Source organism: Lissotriton vulgaris, chromosome 3_1, assembly GCF_964263255.1.
Source record: "Lissotriton vulgaris chromosome 3_1, aLisVul1.2, whole genome shotgun sequence".
NCBI classification, from domain to species: Eukaryota; Metazoa; Chordata; class Amphibia; order Caudata; family Salamandridae; genus Lissotriton; species Lissotriton vulgaris.
In genome coordinates this window covers 926,370,281-926,382,217 of record NC_141689.1, presented here as the reverse complement: position 1 = coordinate 926,382,217, position 11,937 = coordinate 926,370,281, and the positions used below count along the sequence as shown (strand labels likewise).

At 32.9% G+C, this 11,937-nt stretch overlaps 1 protein-coding gene across 1 annotated transcript; it reads right to left on the bottom strand.

Annotated features, from left to right (window-relative positions):
• Positions 1–522: 522 nt before the first annotated feature.
• On the bottom strand, positions 523–9,280 carry LOC147727225 (uncharacterized). Its single transcript, XM_086963593.1, has 4 exons — positions 9,251–9,280; positions 2,786–3,223; positions 1,582–1,797; positions 523–774 (listed from the first exon to the last, which is right to left on the bottom strand). Exons 2-4 carry the CDS (start codon positions 3,221–3,223, stop codon positions 523–525), a joined length of 906 nt encoding a protein of 301 aa, XP_086819719.1. The 5' UTR covers positions 9,251–9,280.
• Positions 9,281–11,937: the final 2,657 nt, after the last annotated feature.

Genomic DNA, 11,937 nt, shown 5'->3' with positions numbered 1-11,937 from the left:
GTAACATATGTTATGCACTTTGTAAATAGATATGGACTGTAAGTGCCTATGTAATTCACATTCTTTAGCTTGTTGTAAGTATTTTCACAGGAGTAGCAGTTCTAATGAATGTGGGATTTTTTTTACCATTTTTTCTGAAGGTATAAGACAGATGAATTTTGCTACAGAACACAGAATGAGTGCATGTGGTATAGCTTCTGTAAAAAAAATTTTGGCACAGTAACATATGTTATGCATTTTGATCAATTTGCTATAGAACATAGAATGATTGCATTTGTTGTAGTCTCTTTAAAGTAAATTTGCCCAGTAACATATCTTATGTACTTTGTAAATAATAATGCAAAGACAAGATAAAAAGGTTTAAAAATTTTATTTAAGTATATATATTTAGTATTATTGTATGAAAGCAAATTAAACTTTAATTAAAATACTGTTTTTTTTTGCCTTTTTAATGAAACATAATTTGAATATCTTCTTTTTGTACTTCTATTTAAAGTAAAGTATTGTGTCCTTTTTTACAACTCATGTATTTTTAGTATGTATCCGTTTTGAAAAATGACTAACATTTTTTGGCAAGTTAGGCATTAGAGCTTCTTGAATGTCGTCAATGTCGGCTGGTATATTGAAGAAGTCCATTAGAATAGTGTTATTTATTTCCACAGATTGTAAATTTTCGGCGTTATCAATATGTACATTTAGTGTACAGTGTTCCTGATTTGCAGTTTCTAGCCCATATATAGTCAGATTTATTTCTTCTTGTGGTGGTTGTATTTTCTGTGAAGGAAAAAGAAGAGTTAGTTAATTACATTTTTTTGAAGTCCTTTTGTTTTTTTTCTTGTGTTGACCTACGGAAAAATTTCTTGTTATATGCAGGCTTAAATAATGTTAATACGTAGTGAAGATAGTTTAAGAAAGGATAGATGTGAGTAAAGATAGTGAAAAGGTATAATATAGTGTGTATAATAGAGGATTAGAGACTGTTTTGTAATGTTATAGCTACTTTAGTAAAAATACGTATTAATAAATAGTGAGTAGTAGGTACTAGTTTTGTGTTTTAGAATAGTATTGTGAATAGTGATTATAGTTAATAGTGCAGTGTGAGTAGAGTTTGAGTTATTAGTAGAGTATGTATGAGTTTTTTAGTGCATTGTCAATTATTTTTGGGAGTCTTGAAGTTATTGGCGTACTAGTATAAAGAGAATTAGAAAACGACAAAAAAATGTGTACTTAAGTGTTAGTATTAAAGTCATATTTGTAAGTGATAGTTGGGCATTATTAGTAAGTTATTTTGAAATAGTGAATGTTATTTTTCCGTAATAATGTGTTTTTTTATGGTGTGAGTAATAAAGAGAGAGTAGTAAAGATTGAGTAGTAGATTTATTAGTGGAGAGTATTAGTGTTTTATAGTAGTGATTAGTAGAATATGTAGTATAGCTTAACTGATTTAGATAGAGAGTATTAGAAGAGAGAGTTTGAGGGAATTGTAATTAGTGAATATAGAGTTTGATAGTGTTTTAAAAAGTAAATAGTATAGATTGAGTAGTAGAGCAAGGTATTAATAGTTTAATAATTTGTACTTACTTGAAATTGTGTATTTCTTGTTGTGTTTAACATTTTATTGCTGTTAAATTCATGCACTGTCAGGTGCGTCATCTTTATGTAGGATCCAATTTCTATCGGGAAGTCTGTGGCATCTCTCCAAAGAGTTATTTTCACTGAGTCCGTTGTATCTTTCACAGTTATTGATTTAGGTTTTGTATCTTGGCCAGCAATAATAATTGTTTTTGTTTCTTCTTCCTGTAAGACAAAAAATTGGTAATAGAAATTTGTTTATTATGTTACAGTGTTGGTGTGTAAGAGTGTGGGTGTTAAAGAGTGGGTGTGAGCGTGTTGTAGTAGAATGTGTGTGTTAAAGAGTGTGTGTGAAAGTGTGTGAGTGTGCGAAAGAGTGTGTGCGAAAGAGTGTGCGAAAGTGTTTTTTTATGAGAGTCTGTCAAAGAGAGAGAGTCTGTCAAAGAGAGAGAGTCTGTCAAAGAGAGAGAGTCTGTCAAAGAGTGCGCCTGTCAAAGAGTGCGCCTGTCAAAGAGTGCGCCTGTCAAAGAGTGCGCCTGTCAAAGAGTGCGCCTGTCAAAGAGTGCGCCTGTCAAAGAGTGCGCCTGTCAAAGATTGTGTTTGAAAGAGTGCGTTTGTGAAAGAGTGCGTTGGTAGAAGAGTGTTTTGATAAATAGTGTTGTTGTGAAAGTGTATGTTTGTATTAGTGTGTTTGTGAAAGAGTATGGCTGTGAAGTGATGTAGATAGTAAATAGTTGTGTAAAGTGTGTTTGTGAATAGTTGTTGTGATAGTGTGTTGGTGTGTAATAGTTTTTGTGTGTAATAGTTTTTGCGTGTAAGAGTGTTGTTGTGAAAGTGTGTGCATGATTTTTTGTAATAGTATTTGTTAAAGATTGTGTAAGTGTTTTGTAAAGGGTGTTGTATCTTGTGTGGGTGCAATAGTGTGGTAGTGGTAAAGAGTGTGTGTGTTTAATATTGTTCTAGTTAAACACTGTTGTAGAAAGTAGTGTGTAAGAAGGGTGTATGTGTAATAGTGTGTGTATGAAATCGTATGTATTAGAGTGTTGTTTTGGAACTGTGTGTGTGTGAAACAATGTTTGCTAGTTTTTGTTTGGAAGATTGTGCGGTAAGTATTGTTTGCAAGAGTATGTGTGAGAGTGTGTGGTATATAGTGTGTGTGTAAAAGTGTGTTAAAGGGTGTGTGTGATAATTTTCTTTATTTTTATAAGCTTACCTCTGCAATTGTCCCAGAAATGCTCATTAATGAGCGTAGTGAAGCTGCTTTAACTGCTTTTATAGGTGATATTGGTGGAGCAGGGGGTTGTAGGATATATTCTGCCTCTTGTATAATTTCTTGAGGTATAGTTAAGGGGATCATGCGTGATAGTTTCGTTTGTTTCGTGATGATAATCACATTGTTTTTGGATAAGAAATTTCGAATCATAATAGCTTGTCCTTCTTTAGTTTGCTGGTAAAATGGCTCATTGTAGCACGTTCCTTTAATGCAACTACTTTCATCAGCTAGAGCTAGATGATACATGACTTTGTTCTCTTGTTTAGCATTTGTATAGTTTGTTTTTGTCGAACATTTTATAACGTTGGCTCGGATTGTTTTTTGGTACGGTTTGTTGTCTTCATGTTTCAATTTTTTGAGGTCTTGTATGGAAATCATCTGAAACGAGAGTAAATGTTAGTACACATTCTGAACATAAATGTTTCCCCTTTTGCTATTACCTGTAATAAAATAGCATGTTAATGAAGTGGTAGCATTTTAAACTGCCACCCATAATGCTTTGTGATCACTATAATATGATTCTAATGTACCGTAGTGCATGATGTTGTCATTAGTATAGATGTGATCTAGTGTTGAATTGTAGTCTGTTGTGTATTGTTGTATTTTTTGCTGGCATTGAAATTGCTGCAGGATATATTCTAATAGCAAAGTTCTGTTTGGTGACATTTGTGTTAAATCTATATTGAAGTCTCCCATGATGACATATTTCGAATTTGAATACAAGTTAATTATGCTACTTAAAACTTGTAATAATGTCTGCAAAGGTACATGTGGTGGTTTGTACAGTATAATAAATAAGTATTCAAAATCATTAAGATGCTGAGTGAAAAATAAAAAGTCAATTTCGTGTTGTGTTTCATATATTGGCAATAAAAGCATGTTTTTTTTGTAATAAATGGCAATACCATGCTTTGTTTGCTGGTTGTGAAATTTATCAAATAATACTAGGTGATATTGTTCTATTAAGAACGTATTCTTATCTGCTTTTCTAGTTGTGTTTATTTCAGTGAGGTATATAATATCACTGTTCATGATATTTTTGTCTGATTTAATAGCAGTGTAATTTCTTTGCAAGGACCGTATGTTATGGACAATTATATTACACTGTTGTTTATAGCTATCTAATTGTGGTACTGATATTTGTAATTGCATGTGTGTTCTTAAACGTGTCATTTCTTCATGTACTTTTGGATGTACAGCTATTTTGTCTTGCTGAAAGTTTCTAATGTATATGTTGGCTAAAGATTTAGCTCTGCCTAAAGCTACATAATGCATATGATGTACTTTACTGCTGTTAAAGTGAATGTAAATGTGCTCAATTGTTTCTCCTTGTGTTCTATGTATAGTTCTTGCAGATGATTGTCGCAATGGGAATTGTTTGCGTATAATTGTTATAAATTTCTGTGTATATTGGAAATGCCGTGTAATAGCATGAATGGGTGTCCAATGAGGCAAAATATTACTGTGATATATGTGTTTGTTTTCTTGTCTTGTTAATTTGCCTACTGTTTCTTTATCAAAATTAATCCAAATTACATTTGGGCTGTTATTGAAAGTTTCTACAAATTCTACTATACCTGTTGCACCATTTGTTAAACCATCATTGACATTTATATTGTTAGTTAAATCATATCTTAATTGTAATGCAATATGTAATATTGATGGCAGGCTCATTGTTTTAGTAGGATCTGTGGGCAAGTGTTGGAGTATTTTTTTTTTACTGCTTCACTTAAGTCTGCTGCAACTGTATCTATTGCTGTAGCTGTGTAAACTGGGTAATGGGTTATATGTTCTAATAGAACTGCATTACTTATGCTATTCACTTCATTGTTAGTTCCCATAATGTAAGGGATCGTTTTGCTAATGTTTTCAGGTGGCTCTATTTCTCGTGTTTTTATCTGTATAATATCTTCATTTGTTTGTTTCCCTTCTCTTAATCTGTTTAGTAGTTCAGCAAATGGCAAGTCATTTTGTTGTCTCATTATTTTAGTCAACTCAAATAACTTGAAATGTGTCTGCCATAAATTAGTACTTAATGGCCTATATGAAGGTTTTGGGTTGTCAAATATGTATGGGTCAAAAACTGGCTTCAATTGGTAAAAGTCTCCAATTGCTAAAATAGATATTCCGCCAAAAGGGAGATCAGACATTTTTATCTCTTGCAATCTATTATGTATAAAGTTGAATACATTAGCCCCTACCATTGATATTTCATCAATTATTAGCAATTTAAGATGCATTAGCTGACCTTGTATGTGCTTCTATTCTCATGAGTTAGCTGTCTATGAGTTAGTGTTTGTGAAATAGGTATTTTAAAAGTACTATGTAGTGTTTTGCCTTGAATGTTATGTGCTGCTTTGCCATTTGGAGCTGTAAGCAATACATATATGTTATCTGGGTTTTCTCCTGCTTTTGTATTGTAATAACGTACTAATGTTTGGTAAAGTGCTGTAATAAGGACACTTTTGCCTACTCCTGCACCACCTGTACAAAATGTGTAGCATGGCGTTTCTTTTGTTTTAACCCAATGCAAATGATGATATAAAAAGTTAAGTTGTTCTGCTGTTAGATTTTGCATTATACTGTCATATTGTTCTTTTGGCATTATGTTATTGCTTAGTGCTTCTTCTCTACTTGTACTTCTAATCCCTAAATCAAATGATAGGTCATACAATGGCTTTTCATTATTTTGCACTTCATGGAATATGGTGTTATCTTCTTCGGTATCTATTGGTGGTAGCAATGTATCTAATATACTAGTTTCATTGCTATTAGTTGTTAGTTGTTTATTATGTTTATTATATTTATTATGGTTAGAATCAACTGCATCTTTAAGTTCTAGATAGCGTTCATAATACGTTTCCTTGTTATTAATTATATTATGTTCATTTCGCCATGGGTAAAAAAGCATGAGCAATTCTCTATAGTAATTTTCGGAGTCATTTTTGATGTTAAATCTGCAATAGCAAATTACTCTTGCTTTTTTTCTTTTTATGTAGTTTGTTTCCTGTACTAAATTTATCTCAAGTTCTTCGTCATCTGAGCTATGAAAGTTATTTTCAATAAGGAAATTGTCATGGCCTGTTTCTTGTTTTCCTTTACATTTCTTCTTTTCATTATACATAGATGCATAGTCAGCTAATGTACATGTTTCTAATTTTACAGGGCGTTTGCTGTACCTCACTATAATATTATCATATTGTATTTTACAAGACTCATCTGGTAAAGAATTGATAGTTTCGATGTCTTTTAATAAGTATGTACGCTTTTCATTAGGACTTGTATTGATAAATACAAAAGATCTTGAACTTTTCCGTAAAGGAATTTGTAGTATTAGATATGCTGCTTCTTGGGCACTTATTTCTGTACAGTTTAAGAATGTGTTACCTATATGCTTAAGTTGTTCTTTAATACTTGGATTGGCATGTACTTCTTTAGCAGCTTGGGCAATTAATTTGCTCATTCCTCGCTGTGATTTACTAATGTATGAAACAATATACACAGCACATGCATATGCATCTAAGATGTATTGTATATCTATGTTTGCTTGCCATGCTTTCAAAATAGTAGGATTGTAGTTATTTATAAAGCATTCAGCTGGTGTCCTTTTCAAGAAAATAGTATTTTTTTCTATAATAGATTGTATACATAAAGTATATTGTTTTAGATCTATGTTCATTGAATGTAAAAACTGTTCAAAAGTATAATTTGAAAATTCTTGGCTGTTTATAGTTAGATGTATTAGTTCAATTTGCTGTAAGAGCTCGTTATTTGTTTTGTCTAGCTCTATTGGTTCTAGTATAAAAGTTTCAGGCATTGGATATCTGGGATAATGATATTTGCATGTTCTTTTATGTTTGATACGGCAGTTTTTTGTATGGCCGTGTCTTTGTAGAGGTAGTAAAGACTCTATATCTGGTTCTTGTGTTTTTGCACATGTAACATACTTATTTATGAAAGTAGTGACTTCATTTCTATCAGAACTTTCATATAGTGGAGCATTTTCTATCCATATTATAGCATGTATATGTGGTGATCCCCGTTGTTGGAATTCCACTCTATAAAAGTAATCAATAATTTTGCCAATCGGATTACTTTCATGCAATAAAATAGAATTAAATAATTTCCTAACTTAGAAGTCAAAATGTCTTGCACATGTAATGGGATTTTGCTGTATTAATTTGCATTTTGTTTCCCATGACATTTTTAAATTCTTCTTTTGTGCATTCTGGTCTTTTTTCTGTATGTAATAATATGTTAATTAAGTGATACCATTTCGTTTCTGCAGCTGATAAAGTTAAAAAAAGTGTTGGTAATCCCAATTGTCTAATCATAGCAAAGAGGTCTTTCTTGCATTGCTCCCAATATGGTGGTGAACTACGGATTGTTTTAAGTATTTTGTATCCTTCATTATACTGTAAAATTGTATCTAATTTATCTTTTATGTCTTTGGCAGTTATAATGTTTCCATTATTAAAGTATTTCCTAAGAGATATAAATATTTTGTTCTGTAATTGTTTAATGTGTAATGTTTTTAATTTAAAGAAAAGATTAGTAACACACTTTGCTACTCTTAGATCATTACTTCTTACTTCTGATTGACAGATTGTGCTGTAATGTATTGGGACATGCCTTTCTTTATTAGCTGGCCTTCGTTTTCCGCAAAATATAGTTGGGAATGCCAAATATTCGGAATCTTTGTCTTCATACAAGCCTCTTGGTGTGTTATATTCTGCAGGTGCTAAACTTAAAATATTATTTGTTTCTGTAGTAATAGTTTCATTATCTAACATAGTATCTAAATTTCCTGCTGGAATGTTGTCTGAGGAATCTGACGTATTACTTGTATCTGAAGTCTCATCACAAGAATGTATATCTTGTGTTATATAATCCCAATCTTTATTAATAGTGATTCCATATTCTTGAAACAAACTGCTAGTAGTGGCTAAATATAAAGCTGCACGTTTTACTTTGTTTGGTCTAACATTTTCATAATGGGTATAAGATTTATAACTGAATTTTCTTTTTAATGTTATTGGAATTGTCATGTTAAAATTAATTTGCCTTGGTAAAACAGTTACAGTTGTCATAACGTCTGCAGGTACATTTACTACTGCACCTGATAGAGATTTTTGGAATCCACATGGTAATGTTCTAATTTGTAAAAAAGGTATTCTTGGTGATACTAATCCTTCTTCTAAGTTATGCAAGTGTAAGACTGCTGGGATATCAGGAAATGTCATCCCATTATAAACTGAACATGGAGGTATTTTGTCTTTACATATATATGTGTAACATGTTCTGCATATCTCATCTGTTCTGTATTTGCTAATGTTACATTCTATGAATTTAGCTCTCTTACTAATACTGTTTGTTTTTTGAAGACTTTGCTTATGCCATAGTTGATTGCAAATAGTGCAAGTGTACTCAGGTCCATATCGTATTTCTTCCTGAAATATCCTAATTATATCATTTGTTTGACCTGTTATATCTCTATGATTAGGTTCATTTTCTCTGTTTTGTGTCAGTTTTCTTTTCCTATTACTGTTTATTTCTAGAATTTCTATATTGGTTGTTTGAATTAGTGATTCAACATCAGGTGTTAATGTGTTTATTATCTCAGTATTGTTAAGAGCTATGTGTGAAGCTAAATAACTGTTTTCTGTTACATGCAGTCTATTGTCTTGACTATTGCTGTTTTGTGTGTTTATTATTGTATTTTCTACTTGTAAGTTATTTGAAGGAATTTCCCTTAACGCATTTATAGATATATGTGTCGTATGAACATATATGCTTTTTCTAGACTTTACATTTCCTTGTTTATGATTCCGTTGTGTTTGCTGTAATCCTTTTTTTCTAATTGTTTTTATGTTCACTGTAGTTAAATCTAAAATAATACTCAGAATTTGTAATTTGTTCTCTAACGCCTAACTTTATGATGTATTCTATAATAAGATTAATAGAGTCAATTAGTTTTACTTTGATGAAGTTTTGCTCAAGAATGAGCAATGTGAAATTAGAAGTAAACGATTGAACTTTTTCAATGTGATATATATCTATATATCCCTTACCTTTTTTTGGCAGTTACCTAAAAACAAAAGCAAATTATGCAATGTCTATATTATGTTGATTCTTACTTTATTTTTTTCCTAACTATTTTTTTTTCTTAACATTAATCTTACCTATGTAAATCTTCTATATGATATTTCCTAATTATAAGTATATACTACATATATATATATATACATATATATATATATATACACATATATATATATATATATATATATATATATATATATATATATATATATATGTGTGTGTGTGTTGATATATGTGTCTTATTGTTTTCCTTGCTATTTCTATACTTACAAGTGAATACAGAAGCAAAATAGATACTTTTACCGTGATGATGTTTTCACTGATGATGTTGTGTCAAACAATTATGAATGTCTGATCTTATTCAATCAATTGGCAATCTAAGGAAGAATGAAAACAAGCATTAATATTGAGTTTACATATTAATATAATAAAAGTGGCTCTATACTCCTAATCATTGTTAGTATATAAAAATATTTAGCAAAAAGATTTTTAATTAATGCATTACTAGTATTAAAAAGTGTATTACAGTAAGTTATATAGAATAGTATATATTGTATTGTATTGTATGTTGATATATGTTTTTGAAACATTGTGACTAGAGTGCATGTGTAAAGAGTGCATGTGTAAAGAGTGCATGTGTAAAGAGTGCATGTGTAAAGAGTGCATGTGTAAAGAGTGCATGTGTAAAGAGTGCATGTGTAAAGAGTGCATGTGTAAAGAGTGGCGAAGGTATATGTATAAAGGCATATGTGTAGAAATTGTGTGTACAAAGTGTATATGTAGTACATACTTTAAGACTATGTGTAGAAGTTGTATGTGTAGTATGTGTGTGGACTGAGTGATGAAGCATATTAGAAGTTGTAAATAGAGTATTAGACGTAGTGTATGTAGTATAGAGTAACTAGTAAAGTATAGTAGTAAGGAGGATAAAGTGAGCAAGATAGAGAGAGATGGAGGGTAGGAAGAAGAGATGGAAATAAAGAGGGGTGAATAGGCAAGATTGAGAGTAGGGGAAAGATGAAAAGAGAGAAAGATAAAGTAGGAAAGATAAGGAAAAGAGAGAAGTATGATAAGGAAGAGAGAGGATATAGAGGCGTAGAAAGGAAGGTAGAAAAAAAAAGATAGAAATGTAAATTACACAATGTGAATTTTATTTGAAGTTGTAAAGAGTGTATTAGAAGCATTGTTTGTGGTTTTAAGCAACTACAAAACAACAATAGGAGAGGCAGGGAGATTAAGGAACACTCTTAGTCCCCTGTTAAATCCAAATAAAGAAGAGAAGAGACGTTAAAGAAGTCCCAAATTGCCACAGAGACGGAGCGAAGCAACTGGGGAATCGCACACCCACTTTAGGTGGAAAAGAAAGCCCTCACACACTGACCTAGTCAGTGTCATGCTTCATCATTGGGCCCCACCAAAGAGGCCGAATGCCTCTTTGGTGTGCTATGACGCCAGAAGACTGCGGAGCTGGTTGTGTGAAAAGGGCATGTTGGGAGTTTTATAATTAAAAGTGCCTAATGTGTATCTACAATTCTATAATTCTTGATCCTTAGTACACAAATGAAAGAGTTATGTGTCTGAATTTAATGCCAAAGGTAATGGATTTGTTAATTCAGAATAATAATTAGTCAGTCAACATGTTTCATCCTTTACAGTTGTTTAAATTTACCTAGGCATTTATCAGGACAGAATTATACCCCGGCGGTATGGACTCTCTAATCGTCCACCCTGACCTGAGGGCGTGAAAGTGAAAAAATCAAAAAAGTGATTTGGTGCATAAAAAAAGGGGGAAGAGCAAGTTGCTCATTCCAAAAATACTCCTAATTGCGGAGTGTTTGTGCACCTGTAAAAGAAATAACACAGACACAGTCTTCCCTTTCTCTTCCTCCCTATCTACTATTCTTCTCTCTTGCACTTGCTCCCTCTTTTATCCTCTTACCTTTCTCTCTTTTCTATCTATTATCTGTTTTTTCTCTTGCTCACTCTCTGCATCCTCTCTCTCTCTCTTGCCTTATCTATCATTCTTTATCTCCCTCTCCTTTCTGCTTTTTCCCCTTTGCCATCACTCTTCCTCTTGCCCCCTCTTCCAACTGCTCTCTTCTTACTGCCCTCCATCTACATCTCTCTCTATGGGGGTCCTTGCACCATGGAGACTGAGACAGTGAGCCAAAGAGTGCAAGATAGAAAGAGAAGACAAGATGAGGACAGAGGTGGAGAGTGAAGGCAGGAAGGAGATAAGACGCAGGAGTAAGAACAAGAAAGAGGAGGAAGACAGAAGATAAAGGAAGAGTAAGAAGTAGGGCATGAGCAAGAAGGAGGGAGGGAGAGAGAGCAGATGAAAGAGGGTGCAGGAGAGAGGGACGGTAGAGAGAAAAGAAAGCATAAAGGAGATAGAGAGAAGAATAATAGATAGGGAGGAAGAGGAACACGGAGAGTATTAGAAAGAGGAAAAGATAAAAGAGTTAAAAGAAAAAGAAGAGAGTGCAGGACAGAGAAGCATGATAGATAGAAAAGGAGCAAGAAGAAAGGAGAGAGCAGATGGAATAGGGGGCAGGAGGAAGAGGGAAGAGAGCAGAAAGAAGAGATATATAGAGAAGAGAGAGCGATAAAGAAGTAATTAAAAAAAAGGAAGAGAGAGTGCAAAAGAAAGAACGGAGGACGCAGAGAGGAGGTGAAAAGAAGAGAGAAAGATAAGGAAGAAAGAGGAAGAGAGTGCAGGAGATAGAAGTATGATAGATAAGGAAGTAGCGAGGATGCAAGATAAATGGAGATCATGAGAGAGAACGTAGAAAGGGGGAAAAGAGTGCAGAATGGAGTCAGAGGGCAAAAAATAGAAGGAGTGCAAGATGGAAAGGGAGAACAAGATAGGGAAGGAGATAGAGAGTGAAACTCACAGAGGGCAAAAGGAAGAGCAAGAGAGAGAGAGAAGGCAGGAGGTAAAGGGAGGGTGGGCATGAGCAAGAAAGAATTAAGAAGGGAGCAGTTGGAAG

Excerpts from the sequence above, each read along its gene's own strand:
- LOC147727225 (XM_086963593.1), bottom strand. The coding sequence starts at position 3,223 with ATGATTTCCATACAAGACCTCAAAAAATTGAAACATGAAGACAACAAA. Across the intron at positions 1,798-2,785 it reads TTTCTGGGACAATTGCAGAG|GAAGAAGAAACAAAAACAAT; the intron begins GTAAGCTTATAA and ends TTTGTCTTACAG. Across the intron at positions 775-1,581 it reads CAAGAAATACACAATTTCAA|AAAATACAACCACCACAAGA; the intron begins GTAAGTACAAAT and ends TTTCCTTCACAG.